Below are 15307 nucleotides of genomic sequence, written 5' to 3' on the forward strand. Positions count from 1 at the left end.
ATTCTCCTATTTCTTATTTACTATTTTATTATTACTACTGGTGCTTTCCCACGGGTATTGCCGTCTTCACCAACAGCCTCAAAGACATCCATGCCTGAGGGGAAACACCAAGTTCTGTGCATAGGTGTGATTCCTCAACTGGGGCTGAATCATACTGAAGAAAACATTTGGAGAACTTGCATGAAGCCATCTATATTAGTCTATCTAGTTACTACTGCTTCTAATGCTGACAGCTGTTCTTTGATTTCACCTGTTATTATTCCAGTCCATTCAAGCAGTGTAATCTGATTTAACAAGCATGACTTTTTTTTTAAATAAATTTTTGTACAGTGCTGTGAAATGAATCATGAATAAAGGGAATGGTATAAGGAGTAAGAATTTGGCATTCTTACTGATCCAATGCTTTTCTTTTTTGAAACTTCCCCCTCCACCCTCCAAAAAACCTGTGTGTGTGTGCACTAGAATGACATATACCTGCCTCCTTTTTAAGATATTACAATTATCAGGAGCCACCTATAACATTTATTGTAGAAGATAGTTAAAAGCTTTGCAGTCTATACTTTTTCTTTCTTTTCTCCAGTTATACAATAAGGGTATGTATTTTCAACATTAAATTGCTTCCAAACAAATCAGTTAAGCAACAATTTTTGAGGCATCAGTTTTGTCAATTGCTTTATATTATTGTATCAGCTTTATCAAATGAAAGATACTAAGGAAATCTTTCAGGATGACAATGACTTGTTGATCTTATTAAAAAATTACTCTGTGTACAAATATAAAAACACATGGCTAAAAGATCTGTTTAATTTGCTGCAAAGAATCAAACATTTTTCTTTACATGTCCATATATTTCAATGGCTAATGAAACATTAAGTAGAACGGTGGCGAAATAAGGGTATTACATCATGTGATAAAGATTTTTGCTCAGAAAATACATGTTCCAGCTTTGGCAAACTCCCTGTTACATACTTTACCTTTTGCAGAGCAGGCAATCTAAACAAAACATTGTTATCATATTTATATTATCAAACAAATAGAGGAGGGTAGCACTTGAGTCACAGCACATCTAGTGGGTACAAACTTGCTTCCAGAAGAAGAGCAATATTGCATGCTTATCATTAAGTAAGCTAAAATCTACTTCCAAACATTAATTATTTGAACAAATATAAATTGGCACATTGTTTGTAATCATGGGCCTCATTGTCATCTCTGTTACATGGGGATAAATGAGAAGAGAGTCCAATGATAACAGAATAGCACAAGTGAAATGTCAAAGGAGAATTAGGCTTAGGACTATACATAAACATATATTAAATGATAACATGATTCTTATTTGATATTCAGTAAGCAAATGATTCCATATGTTTTTCTGTGGCTCTTCGTAGATTCATTTCACATAAAATGAGGTGTGAATAAAGTGATATGAGGTATTTATTTACACTGTCCTGATAGCGGTAGCAAAGCTATCTACCAAATCTGATTTGAAAAAATCTCATTTTGAATTAAATCAAAAATTTGTCTTGTAGGAATTGCTTTAATAATAGGCCTGCTATTCAATCTTTAAACAAAGTTTTATTTCTCTTAAGTCTGACTCAAAAGTGAGATCTAATTCCACCTTGACCTGAACCTGGAATCCAAAACTGAGTATAATTTTATATATTAAGAAAGAGGTTGGCAGAAGCCTCCGGGAAGATATTGGATGAACATGGAGTTACCCGCACTGCACACTTTTATCTTCCGGTAGTCCCAGGCATCTCATAGTAAAGCTGCAACCTAATTAAAATCATATCAGGTATCTCCTGTCCTTTTGGTGTAGTTGGATAATTATATCTATAAAATTTGACTCAAAAGTATGGTCTAATTCCGCCCTTTTAAACCTGGAATCCAAAACTGAGAATAATTTTTATATATTAAGGGGAGTATTATTTTCATACAACAAATATTCATTACGAAGTTCATAACACTATACATCTTGAGATTTTTTTCTAAACTAATTTTAAGTGATAGAAAATGATTAATACCTAAGTTGTACCATACATCCATTTCTCCGCTTAGTGTTCTCACTTCAATGATTGTTTGTCCCAGAAAGTCATCTGAATCCTTTTTGAAATGTTGCTTTACTCTGGATTTAATGTCATCATCTTCATCCCAGACTCTTACTTTTATTCTGTCTGTGGAATTATGGCATTCACTGTAAAACAACACACAACGAGATACAGGCCATGATACATTTTCCCAAACAGACTTGTGAATTACTGTTTATTATTATTTATTAATTTTATTATTGTAGTGCTAGAAACCCCAGTCATTGACCAATACCCCATTGTGCTGTTGAAACACAAAACAAGAAAGACAATCCCTGTCCCAAAGAGCTCACAATATAAAACAAGAGACAATCGATGGTAGGGAAGGACAATTACGAAGGCAGGGAAAACAAACAGCAGTAGCCTTCAAAACACAACTAATTTTTGGACACCACACCACTGGTGAAGATCTCCCTCTATAGAAAAAGACCCTGGCAGAACAGCTCCATTAGACCCATGCTGCCAAAGTGGAGGGCCAGAAGAACCACAGGGGCCTGGAACTGTTGTGGAGGCACAAAGATTCCATGTAGATGTGCATGGCCTCTCACGGACCTTCTGGTCACTGCAGAGATTCTGAGAAATTTGAGGGATATGAAGGAGGGATGGGAGAGAAGAGAAGTGCCCCACAGTATATTACGTGAGAGAGGAGAGGCAGACTCCAGACTGTCTTGATGCAACGACAAGACAGAAAACTCAGAAAGGAAACTTTGCAGAGATTTCCTCCCATCAGCTCCTGTAGTAAAGCCCATCAGGTTGATAGTTACTTCTTATTCATATAACCACTGTGTAGCCAACTGTTACTCAGTGTTGGCTTTTTAATGCCATCAGTAGGAATCCTCAAGTATAGGAAATCTGCAGAACCATGAGCAAGCTGCAGTGTCAGTTTATAGGCAAGCTCACTTTAAGGACACTCTAGCTAGACTAATGCTTGCTTTCCATTATTTGTAGAAGCAATTATATTATTTCAGAGCTAAATCATTCTGTAACTCTACAAAAAAAGTTTTAAAATGTTACCTTAGTTTTAGTTAACCTGCAAAACGGGTCTTAATTCAATAATAAGCCTGTATCTTTAGCATGGTCTGCTGGAGTAAGCATAAGAATGGCTGCAGATTTCTATTCTGAGTTCCAATCCCAGCTCTACCACTAATTGACAGAGTGTCTCAGTTTCTCCAGTATTAACATGTGTGATGTTCCCCTGGTGTTATCTGGACCGGTGATCTGCCAGGTCACTCCAATCTTCGACTCTGGGAGCCAGCCTTACCTGGGATGTTCATGAACAGCTTCTAGTATGTAAGCTGCTCCCAGCTATGTGAGTGGGCACTTTTGACCAGTTGCTGAGTGGATTGTGTAAACTGAATGACACCAGCCAATATCTCCGGTCCCAGATATAACCCTAGGAACCTCCATCTTGCAGTGTACAGTTATGCCTGCTGGATGCTGCAAGTTTATATGAATTCATCAGTTTAACAAAGACATTGATATGCACCAGGCTTGTTATCCCAAGGACAGTCTCTGAGGTGCTTCAGACCAAATGCACTGCTTCAGGTAGAATAAACAGATTTATTAACTATAAAGATAGATTTTAAGTGATTATAAGTCAACCCATAAATCAGATTTGGTCAAATGAAATAAAAGCAAAACACATTCTAAGCTGATCTTAACACTTTCAGTGCTTTTTCAAACTTAGATGCTTCTCACCGCAGGCTGGCTGGATGGCCTTCAGCCAGGCTCTCCCCTTTGATCAGTGCTTCAGTCACTTCATGGTGATGTCTGTAGATGGAGGTGAAGAGAGAGGAAGAGCATGGCAAATGTCTCTTCCTTTTATCATGTTCTTCCTTGCCTCTTGGCTTTGCCCCCCACTTCAAAGTCAGGTGAGCATTATCTCATCGTAGTCCCTGGCTGACCAAGGGAATAGGGGTAACTCACTGGAGAGTCCAACAGATCCTTTGTTGCTGCCTAGGCCAGTGTCCTTTGTTCCTGTGAAGCTGGGCTGGGTTTGTCCCATACATACCCTGATGAGGTGTGAACTGCCCCTCCTTTCCTGGAGAGTTTTGCCTGGGCTTGTTTTAAGCCAGGAGGACACATTTTCAGCCTCATAACTATATATACAAAATTACAACTTATAACATTACTGTAACAACAATTACTATAACAACAATGCTCAGTGCATCATGAGTCATCCAAAGACACCCAACATGACAAATGTTGCATTGGATACCACACAATCATTTTATAAGGATGAACATGGGGGTGTAGGGTGTTCCCCCGAGATACAGAGCATTACAATGTGGTCATATGAGTACTTACCTCCCATCTGGCATTTCACAGGAGTGTTCCAAAAAGGCAGTAGTTATGGTTGTTAATGACCTTTGCCACTGTAAACACTTTAAGTGGTAAGAGTTATTGTCGTCACAGCCAATTGATAAGTAAATATGGCACACCCATCTTTTACTTTGCCTCATTGTAGCAGTTGTTTGGGTGTCACAAAAATGCTTGTGCTAGACCAACTGCCAAATTCTCCTAACTGGCTGTGGAGTCCTGATCCCAAAGGACTAAAGAGTTTTCCTCAAGCTTTCCCCATTCTGAAGCCCTCTCTCCATTTTCTACAGATTCTGCTCCCTCCTATTCCTATCAGTGAAGTATCCAGCCTAGCAATGCACTTTAACTAATAAGGCTAATAAAGTATTTCAGCTCACATCTGCATGTGAAAGCCAGCATAATCAGCTGTTTGCATTTGACTGATATACCCAAAATATCATCACTCCTCTTGTAGCTGCATTCAAGGATTAATTTAATTGAGGTAAGAAAAGGAAGATAAAACATTGTATGGTTATTTTAGTGTTTGATTTGTGTGGCTGAGTAGCTAAAATGTCTATGTGTCTTCAGAATGAATCTAAAAAGCCTGAAGAATATTTCCTTGTTGGTTGCTCTAAGGAACTACATCATAACTGCTGTGATAGAAGAGGTGCTTTTCAAAAGATATGGTAGCTTGTGCTAAATCTAGGCCAATGAATAAACAAAACCAGCTTCCCATAGATTGTATTTCAGTATGTGTTAATTACCTGCTCTCTTTTTCTGAAGAAAGCCAACACGGCCTTGAGCACGGCAATCCAACTAATTAGACTGCACAATTTAAAATCATAGGACCCAATCCTCAGGGTAACCATTAAGATGTGTAGGCCTCAGCATGACTATTCATGTGAGAAAAGTGACTTATATGTGTAAGTGTCTCCAGGACTGGATCCTGGTGAAGTAACTAAAATGAGAGTTAAAGCATTCTCCAACTTTAAGTCCTACAATAAGGTAGCTTGCAATGGCAATTGAAAGATCTTTCCTTCTCTCTCGGCATTTTTCAAGGACTCCATTTTTGGATTGGTGTCAAGAGTTTGGTATTGCATTAAGAAAGTATTTCAGTTATATAAACTTTGGTTTGATGCTCATAGAGATGGATTATACCCCAGGAGGATCACGTGAGCTGCTGGTATAGCTGGGGAAAGGTGGCATGTCAGAGGAAAGGGAATATGACTGTGACATTCCAATGTGACACCAATCCTCATGTAGTTTTGGCTCCTTTGGAGCTGCTTGCAGCTAGTATAACTAAGAACAGCACTGAGGATGCTCTTGAAGCTGGGAGATCAGCCTTGAACTCAGCTTCAGAGGAGTGCAACTATGATCTGCCCACTGGGTGCAATTTTGGTGGGACACCAGGATCAGGTCCCTGCTTATTTGAATCACAGTGTAAGCAAAGACTTTTTGGACTAAAGTTTGGGGCTTATATTTGTATAACACATTTTTTCATTCTTGAAGGTTAATTACTCCATAAGATTTGGAAGGAACCAAAGCACAATTCTCATTGGAAGTTAAGGTAAATACTGATAAATTGCAATATATCCATGTGCACCTCCTAGTAAAGGGTGGGTCGGGTGGAGGCATGTATTCTAGAAGTGTTCCTGACATGTTATCTTGTGTCTTTTTCAATGGGGGTTAAAGCTAAAAACTTACATGAGAATTTCCTAACTCCACAAAAAGTATCCTTTTCTCTTCTGGATCTTTGTTTAGCGTGTTGTGGTGAGACACATTACTATCTAGGCATTTATATCATCATCATGTCTGAGCCCTTAGCCCCAGATCCAGCCCCTCTTCCACATGGATGGGGGCTCTCCAGGCAGCAAAACCAGTGTGGTTCTGTAGTGGAAGAAGGGACAGGATACCAGGAGGCTGAATAGTAGGTGCACAGCTCCGTGGGGGGCAGTAAGATTATGGGGAGATTTACCACTGAGATTATGAAGACTGTGCCACTTCATGAATCCTTTCAAGCATCTTATGCCATGGACTACATATGCCACTGTAGTCACTGAACTACAGTAACCTACATATGCGTCCTTGCGTGGGGGGGGGGGAGGATTCCCCCCTCCTGCCTACCTCACTTACCTGTCTAGTGCCCAGCAGCCTATCCTGACTCTGAGGATAAAATTTCCCCTTACAGAAGCGTTCTTCCTCCAGCCACTCTCTAGTAAGAAAAGATGAACATGGGGCAAAGTACAGTGTGAGGAGGCTAAGAAGTGAATTGCTATTTAGTGCACAAAGATTCTGGGAACAGCTACATTCCAAAGCTGAAAAGGTTGCAGTATATTCAAATACTAAATGGTACATGCAAGTTTCCATAATTCTTCAACAGAAGAGGGGTACTCTACTGCACTCTCACACTTACAAAGTGCTTTACATGAATTCACAATGGTCCCATTACTTCTTTTTTGTGAGTTCAAAGTGCAGATTTGGATTAACAACATTTATAAGTAATCATACTTATGTAATATTTATGTAAACTTAATGTAACCTACACTGCCTCAACTCTATTGTATTTTCTTATATTGTATATCCAACATGCTCTCTTCCAACACCCTCTAGTGTCTCCAAGCTCATCATCAAGAAGCAAGCTCCCCACAGACCCTCCAGCGTATCTACCTCTCCCCACAAGTTTAGTGTCATGTGCAAACTTGCTAAGGGTGCAATTAATCCCATCATCCAGATCATTGATAAAGATGTTTAACAAAACCGGCCCCAGGACCAACACCTGGGCACTATGCTTGATACAGACTGTCAACTAGACATCAAGACGTTGATCACTACCCACTGTGCACAACAATCTAGCCAGCTTTCTATCCACTTTATAGTCCATTCATCCAATCCATACTTTTTTAAATTGCTGGCAAGAATACTGTGGGAGACCGTATCAAAAGCTTTGCTAAAGTAAAGATATATCACACCCAGCTCTTTCCCCATATCTACATATCTAGCTCATCATAGAAGGCAATTAGGTTGGTCAGATATAACTTGCCCTTGGTGAATCCATGTTGACTGTTCTGATCACCTTCCTCTCCTCCAAGTGCTTCAAACGGATTCCTTGAGGATCTGCTCCACAATTTTGCCGGGGACTGAAGCGAAACTGACCAGTCTGTAGTTCCCTGGGTTCTCTTTCTTCTCTTTTTAAAATATAGGCACTATATTTGTCTTTTTCCAATCATCCGGGACCTCTCCCGATCGCCACAAATTTTCAAAGATAATGGCCAATGGCTCTGAAATCACATCAGCCAACTCCCTCAGCACCCTTGGATGCATTAGATCTGGACCCACAGACTTGTGCACGTCCAGCTTTTCTAAATAGACCTTAACCTGTTCTTTCACCACTGAGGGCTTCTCATTTCCTCCCCATACTGTGTTGCCCAGTACAGCAGTCTGGGAGCTTGTCAGAAGGTGCAGTGTACCTCATCCAGTGCACTAAATGTCCCAATAACAACTATGTGGGTGAAATGAGACAAGCACTATGCATTTGAATGAACTCACACAGAAAAGTGACAAAAGATAAAAACATCACCACCTGAGGATGTGCACTTTTCACAAATCAATCATTATATCTGACCTCTCAGTTCTCACCCTCAAAGGAAACCTGCACAATACTTTTAAAAGATGGGCCTGGAAGCTTGAATTTCTAACTTTGGGTATGGCTACACTTACATTTGTATAGCGCTGGGAGTTACAGCTGTCTTCGTACAGCTGTGTAGGGAAAGCGCTGCAGTGTGGCCACACTGACAGCTACTAGCGCTGCAGTGTGGCCACATTTGCAGCCTTTGCAGCGCTGTTGGGAGTGGTTCATTGTGGGCAGCTATCCCAGCGTTCAAGTGGCTGCAAATGCTTTTCAAAAACAGGGGGTGGTGGAATGGTGACAGGGAGATGGGGGAGACTGAGAGAGTGGGATTTTTGGAAGCTGACACGGTTCTCAGCTCCCTGCCTGTTGCAAGATTTCTACAGGACTGGAAGATACACAGCATCTACCTTCAATCATTTTAAAAGTTTGACCCTTCATCCACCGCATCTCTTATTCACTAAATGCAAATTATGCACTCCTAAATCAGCCTTCAGATCACATAAGCAGCATGCTCAACACGGACTCCCATCTCCTCCCTCTCTCCTCAAGCAAACAGCTGTGAATCATTCCAAAGCAATTCCCCCTCTGCGTCCGCTCGCTCGCGTGGAGCAAAGAGCAGCTGTGTTTGTTTTTAGATAAGTAGCTTCGGGAGCGTAGTTCAGCCATTCTTCCGGTTGTTGTGGACAGGAATTTTCTGGATACCTCTTAATACCCCTGGAGGCCATAAAAGTGCTTTGGTGGCCACACCTTGATGAGCAGCTCTGCATCACCCAGCGCTGAATCGCTACATCCGCCCAAAGTAGACCAGGTGTACAGCCAGCGCTGCAGCCAGGGAGTTGCAGCGCTGGCTGTGCTTTGCAAGTGTGGACACAGAGTGAGTTGCAGCGCTGTAACCCCATCACCAGCACTGCAACTCTCCAGTGTAGCTAAGCCCTTTGATTGTCGCTAAAAGTCATGGTCTGAATAGACACACTGGATTTGTGGTTTGTTGCAACAATCTATAACCCACTAACACACAATCCAAGCAAGCTTTCCTACTTCCGCCTTTCCCTCCTATGACTGGAAAGGTGTGAACTAGCCACTTCACTTTGAATTGTCCCTTGAAATACGTGTTAACTACTTGTGCTAAACAACCTGTTCCATCTTGTATTTAGCTGTGAACTTCTGAATACACTTTGAAGACCTGAAAAAGAGCTGTGTATAAGCTGAAAATTCTCTCTCAGCAACAAAAGATATTACCTCACCAATCTTGTCTCTCTCTTTTAATATGCAAATCAGAAAACAAATAGAATTGCCCAAAATACAAGTTATCATTAATTTTAAGATGTTGGTAAGTAAACCAAGAGACTGGATGAGGAAAATGAATTTGGCTGAGAACACAACTAAATGCTGTTGTATGACAATTAATATATCTGTGTTGAGCAGAACAGTAGTTTAATCACAGAAACATAGTCTCCTCATCGTGTTTAGGAAGAGCTCTCTTCATATTAGCAGAGGAATTGCTTACTCTGAATCTTTAAAGCAGCGATTTTATATTGCTAAAGGGAAATCAATTTTCTTTAAACATCTAAATGTTCTTGTTATTTCACGTAGAAATGAACTAGCAAAATTCAGGAACTAATTAATAGATTAATATAGGCTAGGGATGGGGCAAGTCTACAGATTGTGATTTAGACTGATATTTAAAATGTCTGTTAAATTTCCAATCCCCTTCAGAGACTTGGTAACAGCCTTACCAGCCAACTTCCAACTTTGCAAATTGTAACAGCTGCCTTGGAAACCACAGAAACTTTTCCAGTGGTTTATTCATTTAATTTAAACACAAATGCAATGAAATTATGAGCAATTAATGTTGTTCCTCACAAACAACAGTGATTAAACTAAAAGCTACAAGAACCTAAGCTCTGGGCGATTCAACTTATTGCATGAAACACTGTAATAAAACACAAATGCATTCACAGTATGTATAAAGTGAATTTGTGGTACTTACAAAAGAGCATTACATTTTTTGTTGAGGAGAAGGCCTGGTCGAAGGAGACTTTGCAGCCCCAACTCCAATTAAAAGAGCTATAGAGTCTGTAGAAATGTGGGAGGCTACCAGACAAAGGATAGACTAGATTACTACAAAATACTCTCTTGCTCCCCAGCTCCTCTCAGCTTGGGGAGTTAAGGCTGCTTTGTGCTACTTAGCCTTAAATCCTGCTGAACTGGTCAATTATAGATTCCTCTTGCATACAAGAATTCTCAGCTGACACAGGGCTTCTGTAATAGCTCCTATGCCATCTCTTTCTTAGTGTATGGCTTAAGGGAAGAAGGGGGTGGAGAAGTGCTCCTGTACAGAGCCAATCCCTAGCTACCTGAATGGCCCCTGTGGGCTGGTGGCAAACAATGTCAAATAGAGAAAACTTCAGGCTATTGTCTTAAATACAGGGGACCAGGCTGGTGCCTAACTATCTCATAAAGGTAGCTCAAAGTTATCTTTGCCCTTCCACTTGAGCTGATCACAACTTGACCAATGCAGAGACTCTGGGCTTTACGTAACACAGTGACAGGTGCCTTAGAAATACATATAATAGATATAATAAGTATTCTAGTTTATCAATTTGTAATATAAGCTGCCTGGGACAATCCTAGAGTAGCTGGAAACAAACTAAGTCATTATCCCTCAACCACTAAGCAAAAGGCTGAACCTGCAAACCTTCTTATATTCCAGAATGATTCTAGACATGTGCCTGAAAAGATAATGTGCTGTGGGGATTCCATGTACTCAATCAATATCAAATTGCCTTTCAGCGTACCATATTTGAATCACAAGAAGCAGGAGTTGAAATGGGGGTGTCAAGGAGTAGTACCATTTCAAAATCAAGCCTGAATGAGACACAACAGGTTGCACATATGTTCACACTGTGCTCATGCATACCCTGCTGTCCCTGGGTGGAGCCTGGATGCCCTCCAGAGTTCCACTAGACTCCTCAGGCTTAGCTTCTTCTTGCTAGGGCTTGCATGCCCACCAGGGCCCTGCTGGTCAACTTGGGCGTGGCTCCCTGTCAATGGAGTTCAGAAGCCCAGCTGATGTGATATCAGTCTGTGATGGAATACACGCCTATTGTAATAATTTTTGTAGAAAATATGCCTTGTAAGGTATCATTTGATACCTTACAACTCATTGGTCAATAATATCATGGTGAAATGTATGTAAACAACATTATATGTGAAGTTATGAACATAAGCTGAAATCATGACTGAAGTGTGTTTACTGTACAGGTCTGGGAAGTGGCTAAACCTATTTCTCAAAGACAAAGGGGTAAGTTCAACCACCATTCCAGGGGACATGCATCCATTCTGATGATGGGTTCTACTGGATAACAATCCAAAGCAGTGCAGACCGATGCATATTCATTTTCATCGTCTGAGTCAGATGCGACCAGTGGAAGGCTGATTTTCTTTTTTTGGTGGCTTGGGTTCTGTAGTTTCCGTATTGGAAGTTTGCTCTTTTAAGACTTCTGAAAGCATTCTCCATCCCTTGTCCCTCTCAGATTTTGGAAGACAGTTCAGGTTCTTAAACCTGGGGTCAAGTGCCGTAGCTATCTTTAGAAATCTTACATTGGTACCTTCTTTGCATTTTGTCAAATCTGCAGTGAAAGTGTTCTTAAAATAAACAACATGCTCTGGGTCATTGTCTGAGACTGCTATAACATGAAATTTATGCAGAATGCGGGTAAAACAGAGCAGGGGACATACAATTCTCCCTCAAGGAGTTCAGTCAGAAATTTAATTAACATATTTTTTTAATGAGTGTCATCAGCATGGAAGCATGTCCTCTGGAATGGAGGCCAAAGCATGAAGGGGCATATGAATCTTTAGCATGTAAATACCTTGCAGTGTTTGCTATAAAAGTGCCATGCCAATGCCTGTTCTCACTTTCTGGTGATATTGTAAATAAAAAGAGGGCAGCATTACCTCCTGTAAATGTAAACAAATTTGTTTGTCTTAGCAATTGGCTGAACAAGAAGCAGGACTGAGTGGACTTGTAGGCTCTAAAGTTTTGTATTGTTTTGAATCTGAGTGCAGTTATATAACAAAAAAAATTACATTTGTAAGTTGCATTTTCACATCAAAGAGATTGCACAGTACTTGTATGAAGTTAATTGAAAAATATGGTTTATTTTATCATTTTTACAGTGCAAATATTTGTAATAAAAATAATATGCACTTTGATTTCAGCTACAACACAGAATACAATACATATGAAAATGTAGAAAAATATCCAAAATATTTAATAAATTTCAGTTGGTATTCTATTGTTTAACAGCATGATTAAAATTGTGATTAATCACGATTAATTTTTTTTAGTTGATCACATGAGTTAACTGTGACTTATCAACAGCCATATTTTAATTATGAAGCAGTGATAGGATTAATGTTAAAAAATCATAATAAGAAACCCATTTTCAACTGTTTAGAAATCACTAAGTGGAGGTTAAATTTGAGGCATTACATATTAAATTTCATAATGAATAATTTAGTATCTCATTTAGATGAGATTTGAAAATATTTCAGAAAAAATAGGTAATAACATTTGAAGCACTAGTTGGATCTTTTGCTAGTTCTTATAGTACTGTTTCTATTAACTGAAATTTCTGGGGAAAGCCATAACTTGGAGAATCTAAATGGCTTAACTGTCATTGTCTTCAACAGTTCTGTCCTTTCCTCACTGTCTAATTTGTTTTACTGTTTTTGTTTAAGAAAGCTAGTCTCCAAACCAGTTCAGTATAGTTTTGATTTTGTCCTTCCCTTCTCAGATAATGGATCTCATCAAATATCCACTGATGTCAAGAGAAGTCTTTCTATTGATGACTTTGGATCAGACCCAACACTTTCTTTACCACAGTTTCTGTGGCAGAACTCAGATTCTGTTGTAATTTGCTTTGACCGAGATACCTTATTTTTACAAAACTAATTTTCTGGGGATGTAATTCTTAACTTTTGAAATAAATGCTTAATCAAAATGCTGTTATTCTAAAATAAATAATGATAGAACTAGAATTCAATTGAATTTTAGATTTATAGCTGCCTTGATGATGATCAAGCCACAGGACAGAGGGCTGGGCTAGTAGCATATTATAGGTAAGAGCGATTGCCCCCTTCCCAAGAACTGGGTCTCAGATATCTAGTATCATTTTAGTTCATTCTATTTCACAGTCTCCTTTAGTGGCTTTATATAGATATTGAACAGGATAGGAAGTGGACACATGAGGTGAGGGCTCTGGAGGTGGAGGCCTATGTCTCCATTATGACTCTCTGGTGTGGCCTGAGAGAAATGAATGAAACCATCTCAGGGCAGTTCTGTTAACTCCTGCCACATTTCTGATACCAGACAAGAGAAGTCCATAGTCAAGGTACTGTGCATGTTTTTCTCTGCTAGCAGAAATAAGAAAATGGACCTCATAGACTCATAGGTCAGAAGGGACCAATACGATCATCTAGTCTGTCCTCCTGCACAAGGCAGGCCACAAAACCCTACCCATACACATTTATAACAACCCCCAACCGCTGACTGAAGTATTGAATCCTCAAAATTGTGATTTGAACGACCTCAAAAGCTGCAGAAATCCACCAGCAAGCGACCATGCCCCACGCTGCAGAGGAAGGCGAAAACCTCCAGGGCCTCTGCCAATCTGCCCTGGAGGAAATTCCTTCCGACCCAAATATGGCGATCAGTCTAAACCTGAGCTTGTGGCAGACTCACCAGCTAGCACCCAAGAAAGATATTCTCTGCAGTAACTCAGTTCCCATCCATCCAACATCCCCTCACAGACCATTGAGCAGACTTATCGCCGTAATCAAGAAATTGCCCAAATTAAAGTATCCATCATAACATCCCTCCATATACTTATCAGCTTAATCTTAAAGCCAGATAAGTCTTTTGCCCCACTACTTCCCTCGGAAGGCTGTTCCAGAACTCACCCCTAATGGTTAGAACTTCGTCTAATTTCAAGTTATAACTTCTAATATCCAGTTTTTACCATTGCGTGTCTTGTGCCTACATTAATACTAGACTTAAATAATTCTCCCCTCCCTAACGTTAATACCCCCTGATATATTTATATAGAGCAAGCATATCCCCGACGGAGCCTCCTTTTGGCCAGGCTAACAAGCCAAGCTCTTGAGTCTCCTTTATAGGCAGATTTTCCTTCCTCGCGATCATCGAGTAGCCGTCCTGAACTGTTCCAGTTTGAATTCATCCTTCTTAAAATGGGACACAGAACTGCACACAATATTCCAGGTGGGTCTCACCGCGCCGTAATAACGGCACTAACACTCTTTCTCCTGCTGGACAATACCTCGCCTGATGCATCCTAAAACCGCATTTTGCTTTTTAACAGCTGCATATCACATTTGGCGGCTCATAGTCACCTGCGATCGACCATACGCCAGAGTCTTCTCCTCCTCCGTTCGTTTCAAACGTGAGGTCCCCACGTATATCGAAAATTCTTTATTTATCCCTAAGTGCATGACTTGCAACTTTGTCAATAATTTCATCCTATTCACTATTATCCGAGTTTACAAAGGGTTCCGATCTTCCTGTAATAGTATCCGTCCTTCTCCGCGTGTTAGCAATCCGACCCAGCTCGGTCATCCGCAAAACTTCATTAGCACATATCCCTGCCTTGTGCCAAGGTCAGTAACAAAAAGGTTAAAAGAATCGGTCCCAAAACCGATCCTTGGGGACTCACATAGTAACCTCCTTCCGCCGACAATTCACCTTGAGTACGACCGCTGGAGTCTTCCGCCCCTTGTAAAAACCAAGTTTTTCCTTTATTCCCCCGCCACCAACCCTCACAACTTTCATATTCATCCCCAATCCTTTCCCAATTTAATAACCAGTTCCCAATGCGGAATCCGTGTAAACGCCTTACTGAAATCGAGTGGTAAATTAGATCTACCGATAAAACATTCCTTGTCTAATAATAAGCCGTCACCTCTCAAAGAAGGAGTCAGGTGTTGGCACCGATCTATACCTGTTAGTGAAAAGTCCAGTTGCAATTGTTCCAATTCATTGACCTCAATGTCCTTTAACTACTTCACCCTTAAAATTTTCCAGACCTACACACTACCAGACGGTCAAGCTAACAGGGCCATATCAATTACCCGATCACTTTTATTCCTCTTTCTAAAATAGGAATACGTTAGCAATCTCCAGTTGTACCGGTCAACCCCGAGATTTAGCCGAGTGCTTAAAATTCGCGCTACCGGGTTCGAATTTCAACGCGCCAGTTCCTTTAATATCCTCGAA

The 15307-nt window shown here is 40.3% G+C and overlaps 1 protein-coding gene across 1 annotated transcript in view; it reads right to left on the minus strand.

The window, feature by feature from the left end:
• The window catches only part of UNC13C (unc-13 homolog C), a 421885-nt gene that overhangs the window by 227047 nt on the left and 179531 nt on the right, over positions 1–15307 (minus strand). Inside the window, exon 11 of the mRNA XM_032796690.2 lies at positions 2022–2191. Coding sequence (XP_032652581.1) covers positions 2022–2191 — 170 coding nt within the window. The remainder of the gene's footprint in view (positions 1–2021; positions 2192–15307) is intronic.

This window comes from Chelonoidis abingdonii, chromosome 9, assembly GCF_003597395.2.
Source record: "Chelonoidis abingdonii isolate Lonesome George chromosome 9, CheloAbing_2.0, whole genome shotgun sequence".
NCBI classification, from domain to species: Eukaryota; Metazoa; Chordata; order Testudines; family Testudinidae; genus Chelonoidis; species Chelonoidis abingdonii.